This window comes from Calidris pugnax, unplaced genomic scaffold (assembly GCF_001431845.1).
Source record: "Calidris pugnax isolate Ruff unplaced genomic scaffold, ASM143184v1 scaffold8, whole genome shotgun sequence".
Classification (NCBI taxonomy): Eukaryota; Metazoa; Chordata; class Aves; order Charadriiformes; family Scolopacidae; genus Calidris; species Calidris pugnax.
In genome coordinates, this window is record NW_015090830.1 from 19666821 (window position 1) to 19687794 (window position 20974).

The 20974-nt window shown below is 38.9% G+C and overlaps 2 protein-coding genes across 5 annotated transcripts in view; both read right to left on the reverse strand.

Moving 5' to 3' along the window:
- Nucleotides 1-4416: 4416 nt before the first annotated feature.
- LOC106887387 (transmembrane protein 14C-like) lies at nucleotides 4417-11181 on the reverse strand. Its single transcript, XM_014940868.1, has 6 exons — nucleotides 11064-11181; nucleotides 10610-10711; nucleotides 10279-10362; nucleotides 7830-7931; nucleotides 5042-5129; nucleotides 4417-4847 (listed from the first exon to the last, which is right to left on the reverse strand). The coding sequence occupies exons 1-6, from the start codon at nucleotides 11164-11166 to the stop codon at nucleotides 4790-4792; spliced, it is 537 nt and encodes a 178-aa protein (XP_014796354.1). The 5' UTR covers nucleotides 11167-11181; the 3' UTR covers nucleotides 4417-4789.
- The window catches only part of PAK1IP1 (PAK1 interacting protein 1), a 10958-nt gene continuing 597 nt past the window's right edge, over nucleotides 10614-20974 (reverse strand). The window contains exons 2-13 of one of the 4 annotated variants that reach the window (XR_001411874.1): nucleotides 20462-20624; nucleotides 19332-19452; nucleotides 19162-19236; nucleotides 18466-18518; nucleotides 17841-17986; nucleotides 17652-17749; nucleotides 16725-16824; nucleotides 14465-14591; nucleotides 13670-13859; nucleotides 12397-12589; nucleotides 11611-11783; nucleotides 10614-10711 (exon numbers count right to left, since the gene is read on the reverse strand). Coding sequence is in view for 3 of the 4 variants with exons in the window: in XM_014940857.1 (XP_014796343.1) it covers nucleotides 13699-13859; nucleotides 14465-14591; nucleotides 16725-16824; nucleotides 17652-17749; nucleotides 17841-17986; nucleotides 18466-18518; nucleotides 19162-19236; nucleotides 19332-19452; nucleotides 20462-20624 (1044 nt within the window). In the remaining variant the exon portion in view is untranslated. Of the gene's footprint in view, nucleotides 10712-11610; nucleotides 11784-11857; nucleotides 12590-13339; nucleotides 13860-14464; nucleotides 14592-16724; nucleotides 16825-17651; nucleotides 17750-17840; nucleotides 17987-18465; nucleotides 18519-19161; nucleotides 19237-19331; nucleotides 19453-20461; nucleotides 20625-20974 lie in introns of those variants that run through there. The other 3 variants (XM_014940857.1, XM_014940856.1, XM_014940855.1) reach the window with 3 other exon arrangements.

The following is a 20974-nucleotide window of genomic DNA, read 5'->3' on the forward strand; positions in this document are numbered from 1 at the left end:
GCCTGCGCTGGCTCCGCTCGTGGGCACGGTCACAAGAGGCACCGCTCTATGGCACCGCATCCCGCTCCTGCGTACATTTACTGCACTGTCGGCTTTGCTTTTATGTTGCGGGGGAGAAAAAAAAGGGGGAGAAAAAAAAAGGGGGAGAAAAAAAAGGGGGAGAAAAAAAGGGGGGAGAAAAAAAAGGGGGAGAAAAAAAAAAGGGGGAGAAAAAAAAAAGGGGGAGAAAAAAAGGAAAAGATGGAAATGAAATAAAAAGATGGAGAAGAAATAAAAAGATGAAAAAGATAAAGAGAGTTCTTCGCTGAGGGGGTGGTCAAGCACTGGAACAAGCTCCCAGGAAAGCTCTCAAGCCTGTGGCTGTTCAATAAGCATTTGTACAGTGCTCTTAAGATACACGGTTTTACTTTTAGGTTGCCCTGTGTGGAGTCAGGAATGGGACTCAATGATCCCTGCGGGTCCCTTCCAACTCAGGATATTCTATGATTCTAAGTACCAATACTTGAAGGACATGATCTCAAAATACTATGCAAATGCTAACATTTAATGAAATTACGTAAGGGGAATGGACATTTGTCTTACCATAATTTTTCTCAATTGGTATTTTTAAAAGGACTATTAAATTAAAACAAGGATGGACTGCATTAACTACCAGCAATGAAACAGTATCAGACCTACCAATTCATGCTTCTGGGCGGGGAACATGTCACACGCTGTGTAAGACAGCAATGTAGAAGACAGACAGGGAAGGGATACAGAAAACGTTATCTCCATTTCACAGGTTCAGGAGAGGCACAAGAAGACTAAAAGGAACACCCAAATTCACTTGTGCACTGGACTGAACTGGGGATACGGCACAAAACCATAAGCATTTTGATCTGCTCCAATATGGCATTTCAAGGAAGCAGGAGGGGAGATGTGTCCAGATGTTTCTGTGCCATTACTGAGGCAACATTTTGCCATTCGCACTGGTACAGCTTCTGGAGGAACAAAGACTTTCCTCCATCTATCATAACTGCCTGGAGGTTCTCCTGACCTTTTTTTCCCCCTCCCATTTTTCCAGGTGATTAAATTGTGCAGTCAGAAAGCATGACTATAACGCCAAGAAGCCAGCAATTTTAACACCACAAAAGGATAATTCCGTAATACTTCAGGCTTTATTATTTTCAGCACGGACTGACCCTCAGCCGGGGATGACAGAGCGCCAACAGCTCCCAGCACAATGACTGACAGAACTGGGACATGGCAAATTGCACTTTCGAAGCCTGCAGCAGAACAAGAGCTAGGGGATAGGCTTTGCATTAAAAGCAGTCATGTACTATATTCTTACAACAAGGGACAAAGCAGAACAGCCCACGACTACTTCCCTTCTAAACCCTTTCATTTGAAGCATTTTCCACCCTCCTCTCATTGTTCTCCTTTGCCAGTCTGTAACAGACAGTTGTCAGCACTACTAGTGTAACGTAACTTACATTGTTACACTAAATTAGTACAAATCTGTAGTGTAAAGAGATTTTGCTACCTGTGAATCTCACATTAATTGAAAGAACAGCTTAAGGTATGACATCTGTTGATGGGTATAGGTGAGTAAAAAGACTGCTTTTCCTCCCCTCAACTCAATGCTGCAGTTGAGTCTCACTGTTCTTGCACTGGATGTCTCTATGCTGTATCTGTAAAGAATAAGGCACAATTGAGGCACCCAAGTATACAAGATTTTGCCTCCTCCTCCTCCCAAATCTTTGCTCACATCTCCACTGACTGGTAGTTTGTAGCATTCCCAGCCTGGATGTGCCTGGTGCTGCCCAAGCTTGAGCAACTGGGACTCCACAGGTAAGACCCTGAACAGGAAAGAACCTAGAGATAGCCAGAAGTAAACATAGAATTTCAGTAAATTTAGGTTGTCACATGGGGTTTCCACCTGGGCAGAGAGGAACCTGGGTTTCATTTCTCAGCTTCAGGATATTTTTGTATTTTTGCCAGCTACTACTTAGCTTTAAAAAATAGACTAAAAAAAAATAGTTGCTCCTGTTCCCACTGGTACCAGGAACTTTGTGCTCTCTGCTGCAGTGTGGCTTCCCCAGGCAACATTCTCCCTGTGGCTTATCCCATGGTCTGAGGCACAGAGTCCTCTCCTGGGAAGGGAACTTGAACCCATCCAGAGCAGGAACTGAAGGGAGCCCAACATCTCTCATTTTCCAGGACTTACAGTGAGCAACTGCTATTACAAAGACAGGTAGGCTTATACATCCTCCTTACAAAGTCCAAGACAAGCTCCCGCTTTCTGCAGCCTTTCTGTTGAAGTGAACAGGAAATTTCCTCCTCTAGTCTTGAGTGAGCCCCTCAAGAAAGGGGTGAAATACTTGACATTTCCTATTGCCTCTCAGCTTCCACCAGGCACTGCAGATGTGACAGCAAGAATTGGAATAGAGGGCTGGGATCTTCACTCCAGGAAATGAGGATTTGATAACCCAAACTCTCTTCTTCTGTCATACTCTAGTGTACTTGAGTGCTGGAGGCATGATTAAATGCTGAGTTGTTGAATCCTGGTGACTCAGTATGTGTACTGTAAAATAAGTTTCCTGTTCCCGTGCCCCATTAAAAAAAAAACCAGTATTCATTTCAGCTCATGCTGACAGCTGACACTGTAAGTAATATTAAACTAATGTTTTTATTTTCAGAGTGTGCTTTGAACAGAATAGCCTTACTTTAAGAATTATTTTAACAGTTCATTTCCTAAGAATAACTAAATCACTCTTTCCAAACATTACATCCCCACACAAGCTGAGTCACAGCATGAAGCTGCAGTGAAGCCATGGCATGGCCACAGGGAATTCAACGCAAAAGTAATAATCTCAATTTACAGAGAGACCACCTTCAGTGGAAAAAAAACCCACCAAAATCTACACAATAAAAATAGGAAAGAACATTTGTAGGATTATCCAACAATCAGCCTAAAAGCACAGGCAGCCCGGAGAAAGGATATTAATGTCTTTAATTATTTTAACAGCTATAGAAAATTCTATAGCAGGGATAGGATTTTATATTTCATTACATAGAGTGATTTAAAGTATCTAAAGGTAATTACAAAACTTCTATTGGGTTTTGCTTACAGTGTGGTCAAAAGAGACTATGATTTAACCGAGACTAGAATTTCAGACATGCTTTTACATGTTTTGAGTGTTGCTCCCTGCAGATCCGTCCTGTATAGACCAGGTTATTTACAGATTAAGAGCCTGGAAATAAGAGAGGTTACCACAGGAAATATGTTCCAAAACCTGGGATTAATTTTGTAACTTTTGCTAAGAGAATTAGTAACACGCAGCACAATTAGTCCAAGATCTATGGATCTGCTTGTAATTACTACTTTCTACTACAACAACTTTCAGTCTACTACCATATGGGTTTCCATTGAACCACGACAATGGAAATGTCACTCTGGCTCAATACTGTTAAATACCATTTTCAGAACAGAAAACACGAGCTTTGAAGTGACCAACGAAATAGAGCAATTACGTAGTTCAATATTTAATCTGTGCAGTTTGAGAGAATTGTTACAAGTTCCTTTAAACACCACAAAATGTTAAGTACTGTAAGATGTAAGTTAATTTAAAACTGCTTTGCCATAATTATCTTATGCAGTTGACAAAGTTTTGATATAATCAGTGATATAGAGGTCCCAAAGTAAAAAATAAAATAGTCACTTTAAAATATAAGTTACACACTGTAAGAATCCTAGTATATCCATAATTGTATATCACTAAAGCACAAGCTGATGAAATTCTTTCAAACATTTCTTGCCTCTCCTTTCCTTCCCAAAGCTAAGCCTCTGTTAGCTGTGCCTGCACTAACAGAGCTGGGAGACTGAGTGGAGGTGAAGCAATTGAGATTGGAGTGTCAATAAAGGCACCAGATGCCACTGATGACTCTTCCACACTTCAGTTCTCAGGAACCACAGCAAAACCAGGAACTTTTCCAAATCCAAGGTTTCCTAGTAAGGACAGATTTGAACAGACGCACCAACTTCTCTAAGTGACAAAAATAAAATGCTGATAGATTCTATGGTCAAATAAGGCTGTAAGATAATTGCATAGTGTTAATGTTAAGCTATTTTGTTCTAGCTATACAGTCCTTTGGACAGATCGCATTCAAGTGTTCATTTAGCCTAGCACAGTTCTCACTTAATCCACACAGTAAGTTCCTTTCTGACAACTGTTTTAACGCAGTGTTAACGACGGCCCCTAATTTAAGCTTCTGCCCCTCCATTTCAAAAAATATTTTAAAATATCATTGAAAGACAGCACATGGATAACAGCTCACTGCAAAGACTTCCACTGAGAAGAAAACAAGAAGCTAAAAAAACCAACCCAACAACTCCCTACACCCATACATATAGACAGGATACAAAGACACGACAAATAAAGGTTTGTAATAGATTTTACTTGTAGAAAAGCAACACTCTAGCATAATTTCACAATAAAAAGGTAAGATCTGTTTGGTGTTATACAGACATGGTGTATCAACTCTGAGTGCAACAGGTAAAGCATACTGCAATACTCAGTATGAAAGGTACGAGACACACTGTTGTATTTAGCCAATTACTCCTCATGTCTCTTTGTGGATACTTTCTTAATTACAGGTCCTCTGTCCCATCATTCTACTCCCCTTCATATAAAACAATGAAAAATAAAAAAGTCTTGATATAGAAAATTGTTACATCTTCTTGCTTCTGCATTGACGCAACTTCATTATCAGGCTTCCTTATCCAGATATTAAACTGTAAAATCAACAGTTACTTATCGTGGGGCTTTTCCACCATCTTCAGTGCTAATCTTCCAACCATTAGCAAACTGTATATGGGGAAAAACACAGAATTAAACAACAATAAGAATAATTTGTCAATTCATTTTCAAATATTTCCCATGTAACTGGTGTACAGAAACAAAAGTTACACAAAATATGACTCACTCCATCTCAGTTTAATTAAGCAAGTAAGAAATCACACATTGGAGGTTAAAAAAAAAAGAAGTATATTGTGTTGTACCTGACACCAGCAATGAGCCCTGCAGGCATGAATTTTCCAGAGTTGTAAAATCTTGTTCCCATGACAGCAGTCAGTGTTCCAGATGTAACTTAAATGAGAGATTAGAGAGTCCACTCAGCAGAGATTCATGCGTGTGAGAGAGATGCTACAATTCAAAACTAACAGAACACAGAAAAGCAGTAGTAAAAAGATGAAGTAAAACATGAAACAAGGTTATTTCATATGATGGACTAAAAGAGTCAATAAATGGTGTAAGCTTTGGAATGCCTCAGTATGTGAGTACTAAACATTCTATATCAAGTTCTAGCAGACAGCACACTCCATATGCTTCTGCGTAGACTGTCCTCAAATTTCTTTGTCAAAATGTTCTTTTTTGCAGACTGGAAATAAGCTATGCTACACAGCTCTGGAATTCACTCCTTCCCTGTGCACCTAAACCTGTGCACATAACCCCCCACTTTTCTTTATGAGAGAGCATTTTCCCATCTAACTTGTAGTAACGTTCTGAGAACTAACGAATTTGTGTTTGGAAAAGACTTTGAAAGGGAAGTGTGCTGTTTGAGTGTGCATTACCGATCCATTTCAGCCCTGCACCACATTCACTAAGATCACAGAGTTAAATCTATCCACCCCAACCACTTGACAGAGAGGAGCCAGGTAGTTTCACTGAGCCAGTAAAACAGAAAGGGGAATCCCTGGAACACTGTATCTCAAAGAAAGATGGAATACCAAGAAAACTACACAGAAAACTTACCAATGAAATCCTTAGCCTTAGCATGCATCTGCTACCCAGCAGTAACAGCTACATGTTAACTTGTTCCAACCACTCATATTTTCTACCATTGCTTCTACGTGATAGCTAGTCCAACAGGACCCAGCTCATCTTTAACCCTAGCCATGGCAGCCCTCCTCCCTTTCACCACCTTAAATATTGTCCTTGACATCTAATAGTCTCATAGAGGTAGACACGTAAAAGACCGGGACCACAGTCTAACACACAGTATTCAAATACCTCAAGCTCTCATCAGTAGACAGTCTTCAAAATACACACACCTCACTAAATGTAATTTTGTCTAAGACAGCAGAACACACCTTCTCCAAAAACTTTAAAGCATGAAAAGGAGGAGGAAAAGACCCCATATGCAACTGAATTATAGAAATGTACATGTCTCTTGCATTCGGGAAAATACTTTGTCTCAGTCCTGTTAAGCTTTCTGTATATGCAGTTGATTTCAGTTATTTACAGTTGACCACGCACAGCTTTGACCTCTCCAGTAGATATGAAAGTGCACTGCACCATAGAAAATGCTGAAGTGGAGAGAAACACTGGGCCTTCTCCTTTCACTTCTGCCTTTCACGTGTCTAAGAGCTAGACGCTATGTCACTGCTTCAGTGAACAAATGCTACAGTCAGTGGCAGCTCTTTAAGCACTGACTAAGCAGTGACTCTCCACAGTTAGCTTCTCAAAGTAAGGGAGAAGGGAAGCTCCAGTTCTGAGAAGAAGGAAGAAGATACTGTCTTACTGAAGCTTCTTTCTCTGTTAAATCTCCTCAGGCGGGCAAAACCTCTGTAATTCCACATATTTGCCATATATAAAAATAAGCCAATCACAATCTCTGCCATCTTCAGCGATAATAAAATAACCTGCTAGCAGTATGGGCAGCCTGCAGGGGAATCACTCTTCCTGAAATGCTCCAGCTTCCTGTAGGATGCTGAAAGTACAATCCAGCCAAACAGAGAACACACAGGTCAGGCATCAATTTACTAGCAGTTCCCTTGCACCGTGATCCTTCAAACAAGACAGCTGCATAGTGGCAGCCACCAATTCAGCTGAGCCTGGGGTTTGAAATGCAGCTAGTGCTAGAGAACCGTCATGCACTGATGTCTTCTACAGATCAAGAGAGGAGGAGATACTTCCAACAGATACAGGCCAAAGGACTACACAAAATAGACGCTTGCAAGTATTTGAGATAGGGCAGCCTAAAAAATGTCAGGCATCAGCTGAGTTGCAGGAATTATCTACATATATTTTCTCAGCCCGCTTCAACTGCAGGGTACGCTAATTTAGTAGTGAACAAGAAAAGTTCAAGTCGTGTTATTTTGCAACTGGCACGAGCTTTAGGCACGCACAGGTCAAAGCGATAGGTGATAATCATCCTAACTTAATCACAACCCCGAGCTCTGAATGGCAGAAAGACAAAAATTGCATTTTGGAGATTCACAGCATGCTACTTATAAGTTTTTATGCACAAAATACTTATTTGATTTTTTTTTGCTGAGGGATGTAAATTAATTGTTTGTTTGTTTTTAAACCACGTAAGTTTCACTTTATCTTAGCACACATCTTCCTTCACAACCCATAGTTTTTTTGATGCTCAGAAGACAAACTCTAACAAATAATAGGTATTTTCCTCTCCTGTTGTAGGAGAGAAAGAAAAATATAAGTTTGAACTACTACCCAGAAGCACTTCATACTTCTTCCAAAAGGGATGCAAGAATGTAGTGAGAAATCATCAAAACAAGCAGTCTTTAATATGTATTCTCAATGAATTATTTTAAAAAATAATGAAATAATGCTAAAAAAAAAAAAATCACATTCCAGGGACAACACTGGAGTTTGCCCACTAACAGAGATTATCACTTAAACACAAATTTTAAGACTGGATTAAAAATAGATTTAACACCATCAATTTAACTCTTCTGCAAAGACTTTCACGTACTCATTTTAAGTATCCAGGGTTTTTTTGGTAAATATAATCCCTTCTAATTAAAATTGTAAATTACTTACTCAGGGAAATCCAAACATTATTTGGATTCTGCGAGAGCTGATAGGCGCCCAGACCAGCCAAACTCCCAAAGAAAAGCCCAGCAGCTAGCGATGGGACACTACCTGAATAAGTGAAAAATAACATATTTATTAGAAGTTCGTAAATGAACTTGTTCATTAGCTTATCTGTTTTGTAAAACACCAACAATAACAAAAAAATATGGGCATTCATTGTTATAAAGCAGATTAGAGAGGTTTTTTTTTAAAGTATTAAGACCACGCCGATCTGAACCAAGGGATGTGTTTAAATACTCTTGCACAAGGTATGAATAGCATTAGTATCTAATGCTTCAACTCAAAGCCATGAACATGTTTATGATGGAAAGAATAATGAGAAAAAAAAACAAAGAAATGGTGTTTTCTTTGTACAAACCAAAGCACATGGTTTCAACACAGTAATTCCAGAATTTCTTGAGAGGCATTAAAGGGATTAAATAGTAAAGGTTTAAGATTAGAATGAAAAAGGACACATGAACTGAACTGGCCAGGAGGGCATTTAGACAAATAAGAAGTTGCCAAAGAAGAGAGAGGTGTCAAATAAGAGACATCATATCTCTTAAGTACACCTGAGATCTGATCCAAAGGTGACTGCAGACTTTGGACGAAGGTTCTCTGGACTTGCCTAGATGTTGGATCAAGTCTTCAGTATAAATTATAATCCTGAGCTACCAGAAGATAAAGGATACCACATCCAAATTGGTGATTTATAGATGACATCAAGTAATGAAATGGCATGACCACTGGTGAATGAACTCAGTAAGGCTAATGGAGAATTCAGGACTTAATGCTACTGAGGGTGGTTCTTCATATATTCCATTTTTTTAGGTCACCTTTAAAAGGACTCGAGATTGCAAAGCTAAACTGATAAAGATCTCCTCTCAATATTACAGAAGTATAGCATATCGCTACCAGAAAGTAATCAGCATTCTGTCATCAGTAAGGCAGCTCTGACATTACTTCAGATGTTGCTTTTGTTATAAAAAGTAAGAGTTAAAGATGATAGAAAGCACCAGATATTCTTGTACGTGTGCAAGCAAAATTTACACACTTTAGTAAGTGGCTGCTCTGGACAGAATATAGTTTAGCAACCAACATGTGGTAGCTAGAATTCTTTGCACAAGCCTAGGAGCCAAGAAATGGCCGTCATGTCCTCGAATTTTACCTCAAGGCATTTTTTAAGCAGCTGTGGCACATGCACTTACTAGGACAACTACAACACCTCTGGCTCAGGAGGTTCCCGAGTCTCAGAACACTGGGACCCAAAGAGCTTACTAAAGAAAGAGAGAATATAAATAAATAAATCAATTACTTTTTGCTTGCCCTGTTTCCATATTCTTCCAAAGGCTGACCACTGTGTGGGTAAATAGACATGGTTATAAAAGAACAGATGACTACCTTAGCTTTATGGATGAGAGTTCCATTTTCTTTTGGTTTCTCCAAGTTATTAGTAGGGATATGATAACTTGTTGGGTTTTTTAATTTCCCTAAAGTCACCATACAAGTTCCTTTTCCCTCTTCAAAAATCCTCTGACCTGGATTCTCTTGCTTCAGCATGACCACGTCTTCCCATATGGGAATGGAATATAAGAAATACACCTACCATTTATTTCATAATGGCTGCAGAGAAATATGGATGCAATTAATTACTAAAGTTCTCATTATTGTCCCTCCTGTCCTAAACTCCACTCACACCCCAAAGGATAAAGAAAGCCAGTAGAAAGCAGATAGGAACAGGCATTAGCACCTATGTAGTTAAACACACTTTTCATATCACAAGCACTAAGACAGCTTGGGGGTTTTCAAAGCTGAAAGAGACAACATTGCATGATGAATCCACATTTCTGTCGGGAGGAGGGCAAACTCAGAAAAATGAAAGCAGTAGGTCAGAGGGTAAGCTTGTGATGCAGAGCCCAGAAAAGGAACAAGTTTAAGGACTGATCTGCATTATTCAGCTCGACCTGGAGAAAGGATCCTTCTGAAAACCCTCTGCAGCTCGCGGTATGCTGTCACCATCAAACATTAAAATGAAAATAAATCTCTAAGGAAAAAAACAACAAGGTGACTTGTGTTATTTGAAGATAGAGAACACTTAAAATAGTAGGGGAAAGGCCTTGTGAAGCAAACTTACATCAGTTCACCTAAAGAACACAATGCAGAGGCAGGACACCAGCATCCATCAGAAAGCAGATCGGGGGCTTATCAACCCAAAGCACCAGCTCAACCCAAAAAGCACCACACCTCAACAGCAGCAAGTTATCAGCGCATGGCACAGAGTGATAAACTTTACATCTGCATGAATTTCGAGATAGGAGGCTTTCGCCAAAAGCCGCCCAGCTCACACAAAGTTATTGGGGGGGGAAAAGGGAATGGGGGGAAGTGAAGGATACACAAGCATCCTCCCGCACCGTACCTGCTTTTGCATAGCCTATGATCCCTCCCGATGCCACCAGGGCGGCGTAGCCAAAGCCCAGCCAGTCCACGGCCATGCTGAAAACTGAAAGAGAAATCGGGGTGAGCGTCCGTACCTCTTTAATTTTTTAGGGAAAAAGAATAACAGCATTTTGCCGGGGGGATGGGGAGGAGGAAGGGGCGGGCGGAGGCTCTTCCACAAGCAAGGCTCGCCTAAACCCTAAGGCCACTCCAAGGGCTGAAAACCCATCTGTTGGGGCTGCAGCCCTGGGGGAAATCGGGCCGGAGCTGGGGGTCAGCCCCGCCGGGGAGGGTACCCGGGCGGCACTCACCTGCGCGGCGGCCCCGCTCCGCAACAGCCCGGGGCGGAGCAGGCTGCGGAAGGGGAGGTGAGGGAACAACGGCCCGCCCAAAACTTCCCTTTTCCGGCTGGTCTGAGGGAAGAGAAAAAAAAACAAAAAACATAAACCTAAGGGAAAAAAAACAACCAACCAACAACCCCAAAACCTCCAAAAGGCGGGGCAGAGTGCGTTGGTGCCTTCCCACCGGCACCGGAGGGGGGTACCGGGGGTGCCCGAGCAAGCCCGGTTGCCGGCAAACGGGGGGAGACTTCGGTGCCGGGTTTTGGGGGCTTATGCAGCTCCCTCATAACTGCCTTCGTGTGCACCCAATCCGTCCTCGTCCTGCAGGGACAGAAGCGGGGGGATGCGGTACACCCCAGGATTTGGGGTTGGGTTGCGGTGTTGCATGAGCTGCAGCTCTGGGCAGCCGACAGACTGCTTCTACCTTTGATGGGTAATTTCAGTGTAGCCCTTTTATGGAAGGTGCAGAGGATTTCTGTAATCTTCACATGACAACCACAGCTTTCTTCACTTGAATGGCACTGCATGATTTGTTCCAGTTGGCTAAGCACTTACCTCCCGTGGACATTTAACCATATAGAAACAAAAAGCACTCCTCCAGCCAGGTCCCTGAGCCCAAGGGCTTCAGCATCAATCCGTAACAGAAGGCACAAAACGTGGGAGGCCTGTGATTTCTGCAAAATGCAGCTTTCTCTAGCTGTATTTTGAATTTTCCCATCTTTATGAATTAGCCTAACAGTCAGAAAGTGGAGAGCAGTTTAATTCCCTTGTTGGCCTAAGTGGTTTAAATATAGATCTCCTATCTCCCACAACACAGACCTAAGGATGGGGTTCCCTGTTCTGTTGAAGCTGTGTAACAGGTATGAAGTTCAAGTCTCACCAGGCTCTGCTTTGTAATCCAGCACTGGGGTTCCCCAAGAAGGCAAGGACTACAAGTAGAAGTCCACAGCTGCTGGAGCTGCTGAACTCACCTGGTGCCCAGCTAAGATGCTGCTCTCTAGGCTGGCGTTTCTTGCAGCCATGGGTCCCTCTACTCTACAGGTTTCATGCACAGTCACCCTTTCTGAGACAGGAAGAGCTTTCTCACTGCTGACATCTCCTCTCTCTCTGCATTGCTCTATCATTCTAAGCTGCTCCCTGAAAACTAGAATGAAAAATGTTCTGAAAAAGATGCGCACAAGAAAACAACAAAAAACATTTTCCACGTGCTAGTAGCTGAGCATTTACTCATGGTATAGAAAATGCGAGCTCATGAGAGCTTGCTTCTTTAATTGCGATGTCCTTGGCCATGAGCTCGTGTATTTAAAAATTGAAACAGTAAAAACTGTCATGGTAGTGGCAGCCATTTTGTCAAGGACATAAGATAAGCACTATAAAACAGACATAATACTTTACAAGTGAAAACACTTTACAGAATTCTCTTATTTAAGCTTCTACTTTGCAAGTCCTATACTTGCCACAGAAGCAATTTATCAATAAAAAATCTGATTTTGAACCTTTCCTGCCACATCTACAAACTATTTGAAATCCTGTACTATTTGCCTGTGTTTGTGTACATACACATTCAGGTTATTATTAAAGTTAAAAGCTGCACAAATTCAAACTAAAGTACAATTGAAATCCCTTTAACGTCAAATTAAACTCAGCTCATATAAATCAACTATATATTCAACTAAATCAACTATATTCAGAGAAGGAGTTGTGATCATTCATCTAAATAAGGGACACAGTTACAGGAAATAAATACAGACACCCACCTCCAAAAGAATATGCCAGTGCTACATGAATGATCTCATAACAGCAACTGATGATGGTCACTTTGTTTTGGTGTCAGAACATCCACAGAGATGATCAGGAGTTATATGCTATTTTACATCCCAAAGACAGCCTGCATTCCTGTCTCCAGATTTGGCTTAATCTTTTTTTCTGATTTTCTCTACCCTTCTCTTGCTACATAAGGAGGAACAAATGATTACTAAAGTGAATCAGAATGAAGCATAATCCAATTACTCTTTGAAAACAGAAGGAATAATGACTACTCCAGTAGTGCAGAAAACAACATTAAAATGCCTTACTTTAAAAGCAATAAAGAGAACATGTAGTACAGCTATTTGACCTTGTTCTCTCCAGCTCAACTTTGTTTTCCCCACTGTATATTTGCAATAAGACTTACGATAAAAATCCTTTTCCCACTGACTGAGAAGGTCAAGAATTCACTTTCTGTTTAAGTGCAAAACAGATGGGTGACATTTTATCAGCATGACAAACATTTCCAATGTTAGATTTTTTTTAACAATACAGCTCAGATCAAGAACTTGAAAAAATACTATGGGAAGAGGAAAGAGAAGGTAAAACCTTATTGATATGAACTCTTCCACCTAAAAATATCTACAATATTCTGAACAAAGGTTATATTCTGTTCTTTTCCTGTAGATTTCAATCTTAAAGCAAATGCTTTAAAAAAAATTAAATGCATGAAGTATGGACAGGGTAAAAAACCCAAACATTTGCTTATACACACTATGTATAACTCCATGTCAAGAACTAGAAGGTATGATTTTCTGTGAATGTATAAATGGAACGTGATCATCATATTTTAAGTAATTTTAACATGTTCCTTCTTACAGTAGGAAAAGTAATGCATGAAAAAGGTAGATCATGTTTTGAGTCAAATTAACAGTAACTTTTCCAACACTAAAATGAGAAAGTATATGTATTTTTAATATGCATTTAAGTGAGACAATAATGTAACTGAGACAGCAACTATTTTAATAATTTTATCTAGCTTTTTCAGAGCTAGTTAAAAAGTGTATGCTATTGTTAATAGAAAAATATAAACATTGCATATTATGAATTTATTTTTGCCTCATTCGCTTCAGAAAACTTGCCATCTCTTTTGCTACTTCCCAGAACAATCAGTTTATTAGAGTAAAAACATTCATTACTTTTAAGCAACAGGTTAGTTCCGAGGTATATGTCCTGTCAGAGGTTTACATCCTTGTAAAAAACTACAGCAAAACCAGTATTTACTTTTTATTCAGAAGAGAAAATAGCTGCCTTTATGCTGATCTATTCCGTTTCTTTTTCTTCTTTTGCAGTGGAGCTTCCAATTTTTTCTTCTCTGGAGTAATTTTTCTCTTTCTTTTTGCCGTTTTATCACTTTTATCAGTCCAACAAACTTTCTTTTTCCTGAGTACTGACGATATTTCATCTTCATTTGCTAAAAAAAAAGAAGAAATTATTCACCCTGATATTTATGGCCAGTCTTTGCAGTCTAAAATGGCACAGAGACTTACTTGTATCTCATATTAAAAAAGGGGTTACAAATGATTTTTTTATTTACAGTGGAATGTGCTATTTATGCTAGTTTTGTCTGTGATACAAAAATATTAAAAGATCAAATATGTATATAGATTACGATGCAGGAAAAAAACAGAAAAAAAAATTGAGCCAGATTAAGTTTGCCCAGCTGCATTGGCCTCATATCTAATCTTGTTTGTAGGAAAACAGGACATGCAGTTCTATCAAACTGTTTATTCTTTTCTATCGGTCTCAAAAGCTTTGCAGTGTCTTCCTCATTATGTTATTCCAGTAGAGAGAAACAAAACTCTCATGTAATAGAAGAGAGGCTTATGTCCTCCAACATAATATCTCGAGGTTGAACTTTTCAGATCGGTAAGGATATCTGTATCACTTTCCAGTGTCATATCCCAAATTCTTCAAGATACCCAAAACTTTTTCCAGTCCATATAGTAAAAACCTCTCACTTAGTATATTCCGTTTCACAGTCACATCAACAACCAATAATACACACAGTTCTATTACCTTGAGATGATGTTGCAGCTTTCTCAGAATTTTCTTTCATTTCTGAAGCTTGGTCAAGCCATACTGCAAGACATGTCAGCCTAGCTTTGGTACTGACTTCACACAGTAAAGATGGCTCATCTTTAATCTGAATATAGAAAAAGAATAATTAAACATTATTTTATTTCTGTTTAAATTCAGTGAAGTATCTTAAGTGAGAAAGTATCTTACTGCCCGCCTTCCACTTCATTTCTGGTGCCCAACAATATTTAGAAGTAGAGGCTGCATACAGGTTAATGGTGACATTGTTACAGTACTAATACTATTCCTCAGTGGTGGTTTTACAAAAAATCTCCCAATGGCTTTTAGAATATACCTTGATAATCAGGATCAGTGGGTTTCAGGCACATGGGGCTAAGTCTAACATGAGGAGAAACTAGATGAATCATAGACTCATAAAAAAAAATGCTTTCAGAAGTTTCTCCAGAGTAATAGGTATATTTTTGGTATAGCTAAAATAATTTAAGTTATTGGATCAGATTCCTTTTCACAAAGACAAGGCTGCTGATTAAAAGTAATGTCTTCACGGTGTGTTTCAAATTGCTGAACTGCAATTTTATCACTCGGCTCTGGGAATACTTGAACTTACAGATATTAGAGTGCCCTGGTTTCAGCTGGGATAGAGTTAATTTTCTTTCTAGTGGTTTCTGTGTTTCAAATTTGATATGGAAGGAATGTCAATAATGCATATTAAGTTGTTGCTAGGTGATGTTTATACTACTCAAGGACTTTTCCAGCTTCCTATAGAAGCTGAGTAGGAGCCCAGACAGAACAACGGAATGGCCAATGGAATATTCTGTACCATAGACATCACACTCAATATATAAATGGGGGTTGGCTGGGGTGGGGGTGAGAATCCGCAATCACTGCTCGGGATGGGCTGGGCAACCAGTTCACTGGGTGGAGAGAGTGACTTGTGTTGTATTATTTTATCTTGTATATTCTTTTACTGTTATTATTATTGTTGTTGTTGCTGTTATTTTCCCTTTTCTGTTATCGTTCTATTAAACCATCTTTATCTCAACCCAGGAGATTTTTTTCCTTTCCTTTTCCCTCTTCTCCCTGCCCTTCTGGGAGGGGGAAGAGGGAGAAATGCAGGAGTGGCTGTGTGGTCGTAGCTGCCCACTGGGGTTAAACCACAACACGGGATAAAGTGTCCCAAACACACGTGCAGCATACCAGCAGCAACCCATCAGAAACTACCTCACAGTGCTGGACACAGCAGCCTATACAGTTATACAAAGTTTTACAAAATTTTGCCTGCACAGGAAGAAAATCACACACTTGGTCAAAATAAAGACAATGTTACAGAGAAAGCTAAAGAGTTCCCTGATCACTTTGTCAATTATGTACAAGAGGAACAGAAATTTGAGATGAATGGAAAAGAGGGATTTTCACTACTGTACTTAGAAGTATAAAAATAATCAGTGGGGGTGAAATTAAAAATGGGCAAATTCAGATGAGATACATAAAGTGCATAAATGTTTAGAGCTATTTATTTGAACTACTCAAGATACTTCCAGTGGAATATATTAGATCCTTTATTACTAGGCATTAAATTAAAAAAAATCTAAATATGGTTTTAAAAGACAGATACCAGAGCAAACAATAAACATGGGAAACTTTAAAGGTAAGACACGATTCCTTGTTGAACCGTGCTACTCAGAACTGTTTGAAAATACAAGCAATAAAAGTACCCAGTACATTGTGTTTGAATTTTTCAAAAGGCCTACCTGAACAACCACCCCACTCCCAGAACACAGAGTTTGTGTTTTTAAAAGAGTAGCAAGTCAAGAACATTATAAAAATTCACAGCAGTCCTTAGAACATATATAATTGATTAAATAGTCAAAAATCTGGCCCTTTAGGGCCAGAAGGGAAAATGAAGGGTTTGCTGAAGGGAAACATGACTTTATGTAAAGAGGGGATGCAATCTCCATAATATCATCAGCTTTTATAGTTTGTTTTTAAAAAACATTACAAACATAGCAAAATATTTCATTTGAGACATTTCATTACATAGAAAAATATACAAGTGCATAAAAATATGTGCATAGACATAGACATCTCTACTGAACACAACACGGAGGAAGACCAAGACATCCAGATTTCAAGTAAAATTTCCTCAGTGATTTAAAATTAATCTTTGCAATAGAACTGTCTGTAATTTTGGTTGTCTGATATTTTTCCATAAATGTAACAAGCAGCTTAATAGACCAACCTTATTAAGATCCAGATTCCACATTTTAATGAAACCATCACTGGATGCAGTAACAATAACATGTTGTCCGTCTCTTTCAAAACTATAGATATCTTTTATTCTGTGAAAAAAATGTAATATTTTGTTACTTTATAGCATGGTAATTCATTCAGAACAGTAAACTGACAGAAATTAAAGATGAATAGGCAACAGCCTAAAAATCAGTTTGAACAGAAAACCCACAAATGACAGGCAGGAACTTGGAACAGTAATCTATTTTGAGTGCTGTCATTTACAGTAAGAACACTTGCTTTTGCTAGGCTTGTTAGGAGTCAATTCAGAATACTGTAATACTTTTAAGCATACACTATTAACCACATCAAGACATTTTAGCTAATACTTTTGTGTTTGGATGAATTACAAGCAGCATTTGGACAAATATTTGGTATTCCACAACAACAGAGAATATGTGATTACTCTCCTATTGTCTGAACTGAGTACAACTGGTTTGTTTTATTTAAGCATTCTAAAAAGTCAGAATCTGGAAAGGCTTGTTAAACATTCTTTAGGTGGTCTTGCAGGAAAATACTGGTACCCAATTTCATAAATGCACAGACCACACACAGAAGTGTGTACCACCGTGTACACATGTACACACACACACACTCTCTCACTCTCTCTCTCATAAATTCAGAACTGTAATATTTCCATACCCTGTTGTTTTTGTTTAATGTGCATGGACAGCACATACTTGTGCTCATACTAAAAGCAAACAAGTCTGTCCCAAATTTCTAATTTAGCACATAAATAAACTCACTTTCACAGTAACTTTCACTTCTTCACAAACCAAAACCAATAGCAAAATACACTAAGCATCACAAGTCATTGAACTTTACTGAGTACTCAGCATTGCCATAAATATTTAAACAGTAAACAAATACAGAATACCTGTTTTCATGAGCTTTAAATTCACACAGGCATTTTTGAGAGACACAGCTGTAGAGCCTTATAATTTCATCATCTCCAGCTATGGCAAGGATAGAATTCTTAGAATGGGAAAAAAGAAATGCAAGTGTGATTAATTTCATGTATTTCAAACCAGTTAATTTCCCAGCACCTTTCTTTTTTTGTACTTACTGTAATAAATCTAAGTGAAGAAATCCTCTTCTCTGTTGTGATAGTGCCGATGATTGAAGCTGTGTCAAGTTTGTAGATATCCACTTTATTTGTTATCACGGTCACGTACCTCTCTCCATCAGGGGACCATTTAATTATGTGGGCATCTGTACACATTGATACATTTATATACACATGTACACAGGTTTTTTGCACTCTACATTGCATGAGTATCTAAAAGTAAGAATCTTTAGAAGCTGCTAGACACTGAGAAGCTGCTAGACACTGCTAGAACCTGAGAAAAAATCAGGAAAAAATCAAATAACCTAGAATAAGCAAGTAAAACTATGCATCTTAAATGTTTAGAAGTGTATAAAGAAAAACAAAACAAAATAAAAATTATTTAAATGTCTTGACACCAAATTTAAAGAAAAAAATTACTTTAGTGTCATTATGTTTTCCTTTTGGTAAATGATTATTATTAGGGACATAAGCTTACATATGCTTGCCTATATGTGTAAAAAAGACATTGTGAAATTTGCTTGCAATTAACTGACTTGTTGATTAATTCAGTCTACTTTTCTTTACACAAAAAATAAAACTATCTAATTCCACTTTTCTAGTGGATTTAGACTGATAAACTCACTTTGCTTCAGGTTTTTGATAAAGGCTGATCGTCCTTCTACAAGATTCCAAGTTCTGAAAGACAACAATAGATAATGTGCATTCTGGTTAAAAACAGCACAGTGAAAACGAAGGCCTACGTGCTGACATGAGGCATCCAAAGGAAGCTTTTAAGCATCTCTATGCATTTTACTGCCTTAATGCAAGAGAAAATGATGACTTCATATTATCGCTTGTTGAACTGGTGATATTTATTTTATAAAGCACTGTTTGCAATGCAGAGCCCAAAAAGAGCCCAATACCAATTTGTGCTGTTATATATTTATGCATTTTATATATTGAAAACAAATATACAGCAACAGTTCCACACTCCAAGTGAAAAATTACTTTTCTCACACTAAACAGAACCTAACAGCTTTCAGAAGTTTGAACAAATTGTGTATCAAAATGCAAATGTATCTATATGCCTACAAGAGACTATAAAGAGTCAGAGCACAACTAGAAGCTAGGAACAGCAAGGACTATTTTTTAAAGACTTTGAAATATTGCTGGTACCTAGAACTTAAAAAGAGAAACTAATGGATCTTTGAACCATTTGATGTCCAAATAGGTTTTATCAGTGTTACATGGTCAACTCCTAACACTGAATTGTTTGTAACAATTTACTAAGAGTTACTGAATTATGATTCTTAGCATTCTTTCATCAGTTTCAACTCACCTCAATGTTTTATCTGTTCCTACTGACAAAGCTAATTTCCCAGAAGGATGAATAGAAAGAGATGTCACGTGCCCCCTGATAAAAACAAAACAATGTATTAGCCACATACATTATTTACAAGGAAAAGAAACATGAAAACCCACGTGAATATGCAGATTTGAGAAACTCACTTATGTGCCTTAATGGATTTCAGGCATTCCCATCTCTTTGTGTTCCAGATACAAATTAATCCATCTTCAGCCCCACTCAGTAGATGTGCAGTACCATAGAACTCCAGACAAGTTATTGTGCCTAGAAATAGAAACTAGAGCTAGTAAGTAACAAAGTTGTACATTCTGAACAGTTATCACACAGAGAATGTTCGAATTAACAGAGAAGCTTCTAGCATCAAAACATGCCAGCTACTATCCTACCCTTGGGAAAATCCAAATTATTTCCCGACTATTTCTTCACAAAACCCTCAAACTTTCTTGCTATATTCAATCACTGATGTGCTCTGTCAGCCCCCCTATAGCCATACATGTCTGAACTCCATCTGGTCTGTTCCCTGAAACGGCAGTACTCAACAACCCACTGTGGCGCAGGTGACACAGAGCTTCTATCAGTGATAAGAAATGTTCCTATGTCAAAGCCCTGCTCTTGACACACAGCTAAATTTACTGGATGCTTCCCACAAACACCAGATTTATCATATGCAAGTTGAACACAGGTACCATGTTCAGGCTAGTTTCAGGTACTTCTTGGTTACCAGGAGAAAAAAGGACAATCGTGATTGAACTACAAATGACCCAAACGTGTTTATTTGGATGTCCACTAACCAACGTATTACACAGCTGTAATTCAGAAGGCACATAAAGTGGGCAATGTACTAAGGTAACTCTTCTGGCAGCAGCCACCTGCTCTCACACACAAACTCTCTCTTTTGTGTGGCTCATGTACGTCTGCTGCAGGACAAAGACACTGGGAAAGATGGTTGCTGGGAGTGGGCACGGTCTACATAAACTGTATGGCAGAACAAAAATGTCTCACGAGACACCTGTGGGCCATAACTCCTTAAATGCTTAAAACTAAAAATAATTGGAAGAACCAACTGTATTTGTGGACTAATACCCCAAATTAATTTTGGGTATTTATGCTCAAAAGCTTATCTTGCTTGCATCATCAGACCATCATGGCTGCAAAACCGTCACTATTAAAGACTTATTAAAAAAAATATTCTATTTTATTCTTCTAGCAAGGGCCAGTTCTTCAGCTGTAAGTTTCTATCATTAATGCTTTTTATGAAGAAAAGCTCCCTTACCATTGTGTTGCAGCAGTGCCCCATGTTCTATCTTCTTTTTCATGTCATAGATTTGGATTGTCTCATCCCTGCTCCCAGTGACCACGTATCTGTTATTCACCGCTACCGCTGACAACGAGGCAGAGTGGGCATGATGTGTAAAATCAGGGACAACCGTCCAGGACTGGAAATGACATACAAAATAAACAGGTCTCTGTGAAGCTTACCGTAGTGAGCTTCAACTTCATCATCCCGTAATTTATTATTTTTTTTATTAAAAAAAAAGCAAAACCTGAAGCAGTAAAGTGTGAAAAATGCAAAGGAATTATACTTAGCTATACGGATAATGGGATCTTATTGAGTTAATGTGCTGTCAGGAGATTAGCCCGAACGATTTAAGTGCGCCAATCGGCTCGGTGAAGCTGTATGTGAGAAAATACCTTCAGAGGGAGAGACCTCATGGACAAGGAAGGCGTATTCTCTCTTTTTCCACCATTGCAGGCTGCAGACACGCCTCCCACCTGGCACCAGCCC

What these genes read in the sequence shown, in the direction of transcription:
- LOC106887387 (XM_014940868.1), bottom strand. Translation starts at nt 11,166, where the DNA reads ATGCAGTGCCATTCAAGTGAAGAAAGCTGTGGTTGTCATGTGAAGATT. An exon ending in GGAGCGGGGCCGCCGCGCAG is followed by an intron (nt 10,363 to 10,609) that starts GTGAGTGCCGCC and finishes TTTCTCTTTCAG; the next exon opens with TTTTCAGCATGGCCGTGGAC. An exon ending in CATAGGCTATGCAAAAGCAG is followed by an intron (nt 7,932 to 10,278) that starts GTACGGTGCGGG and finishes TCACTTATTCAG; the next exon opens with GTAGTGTCCCATCGCTAGCT.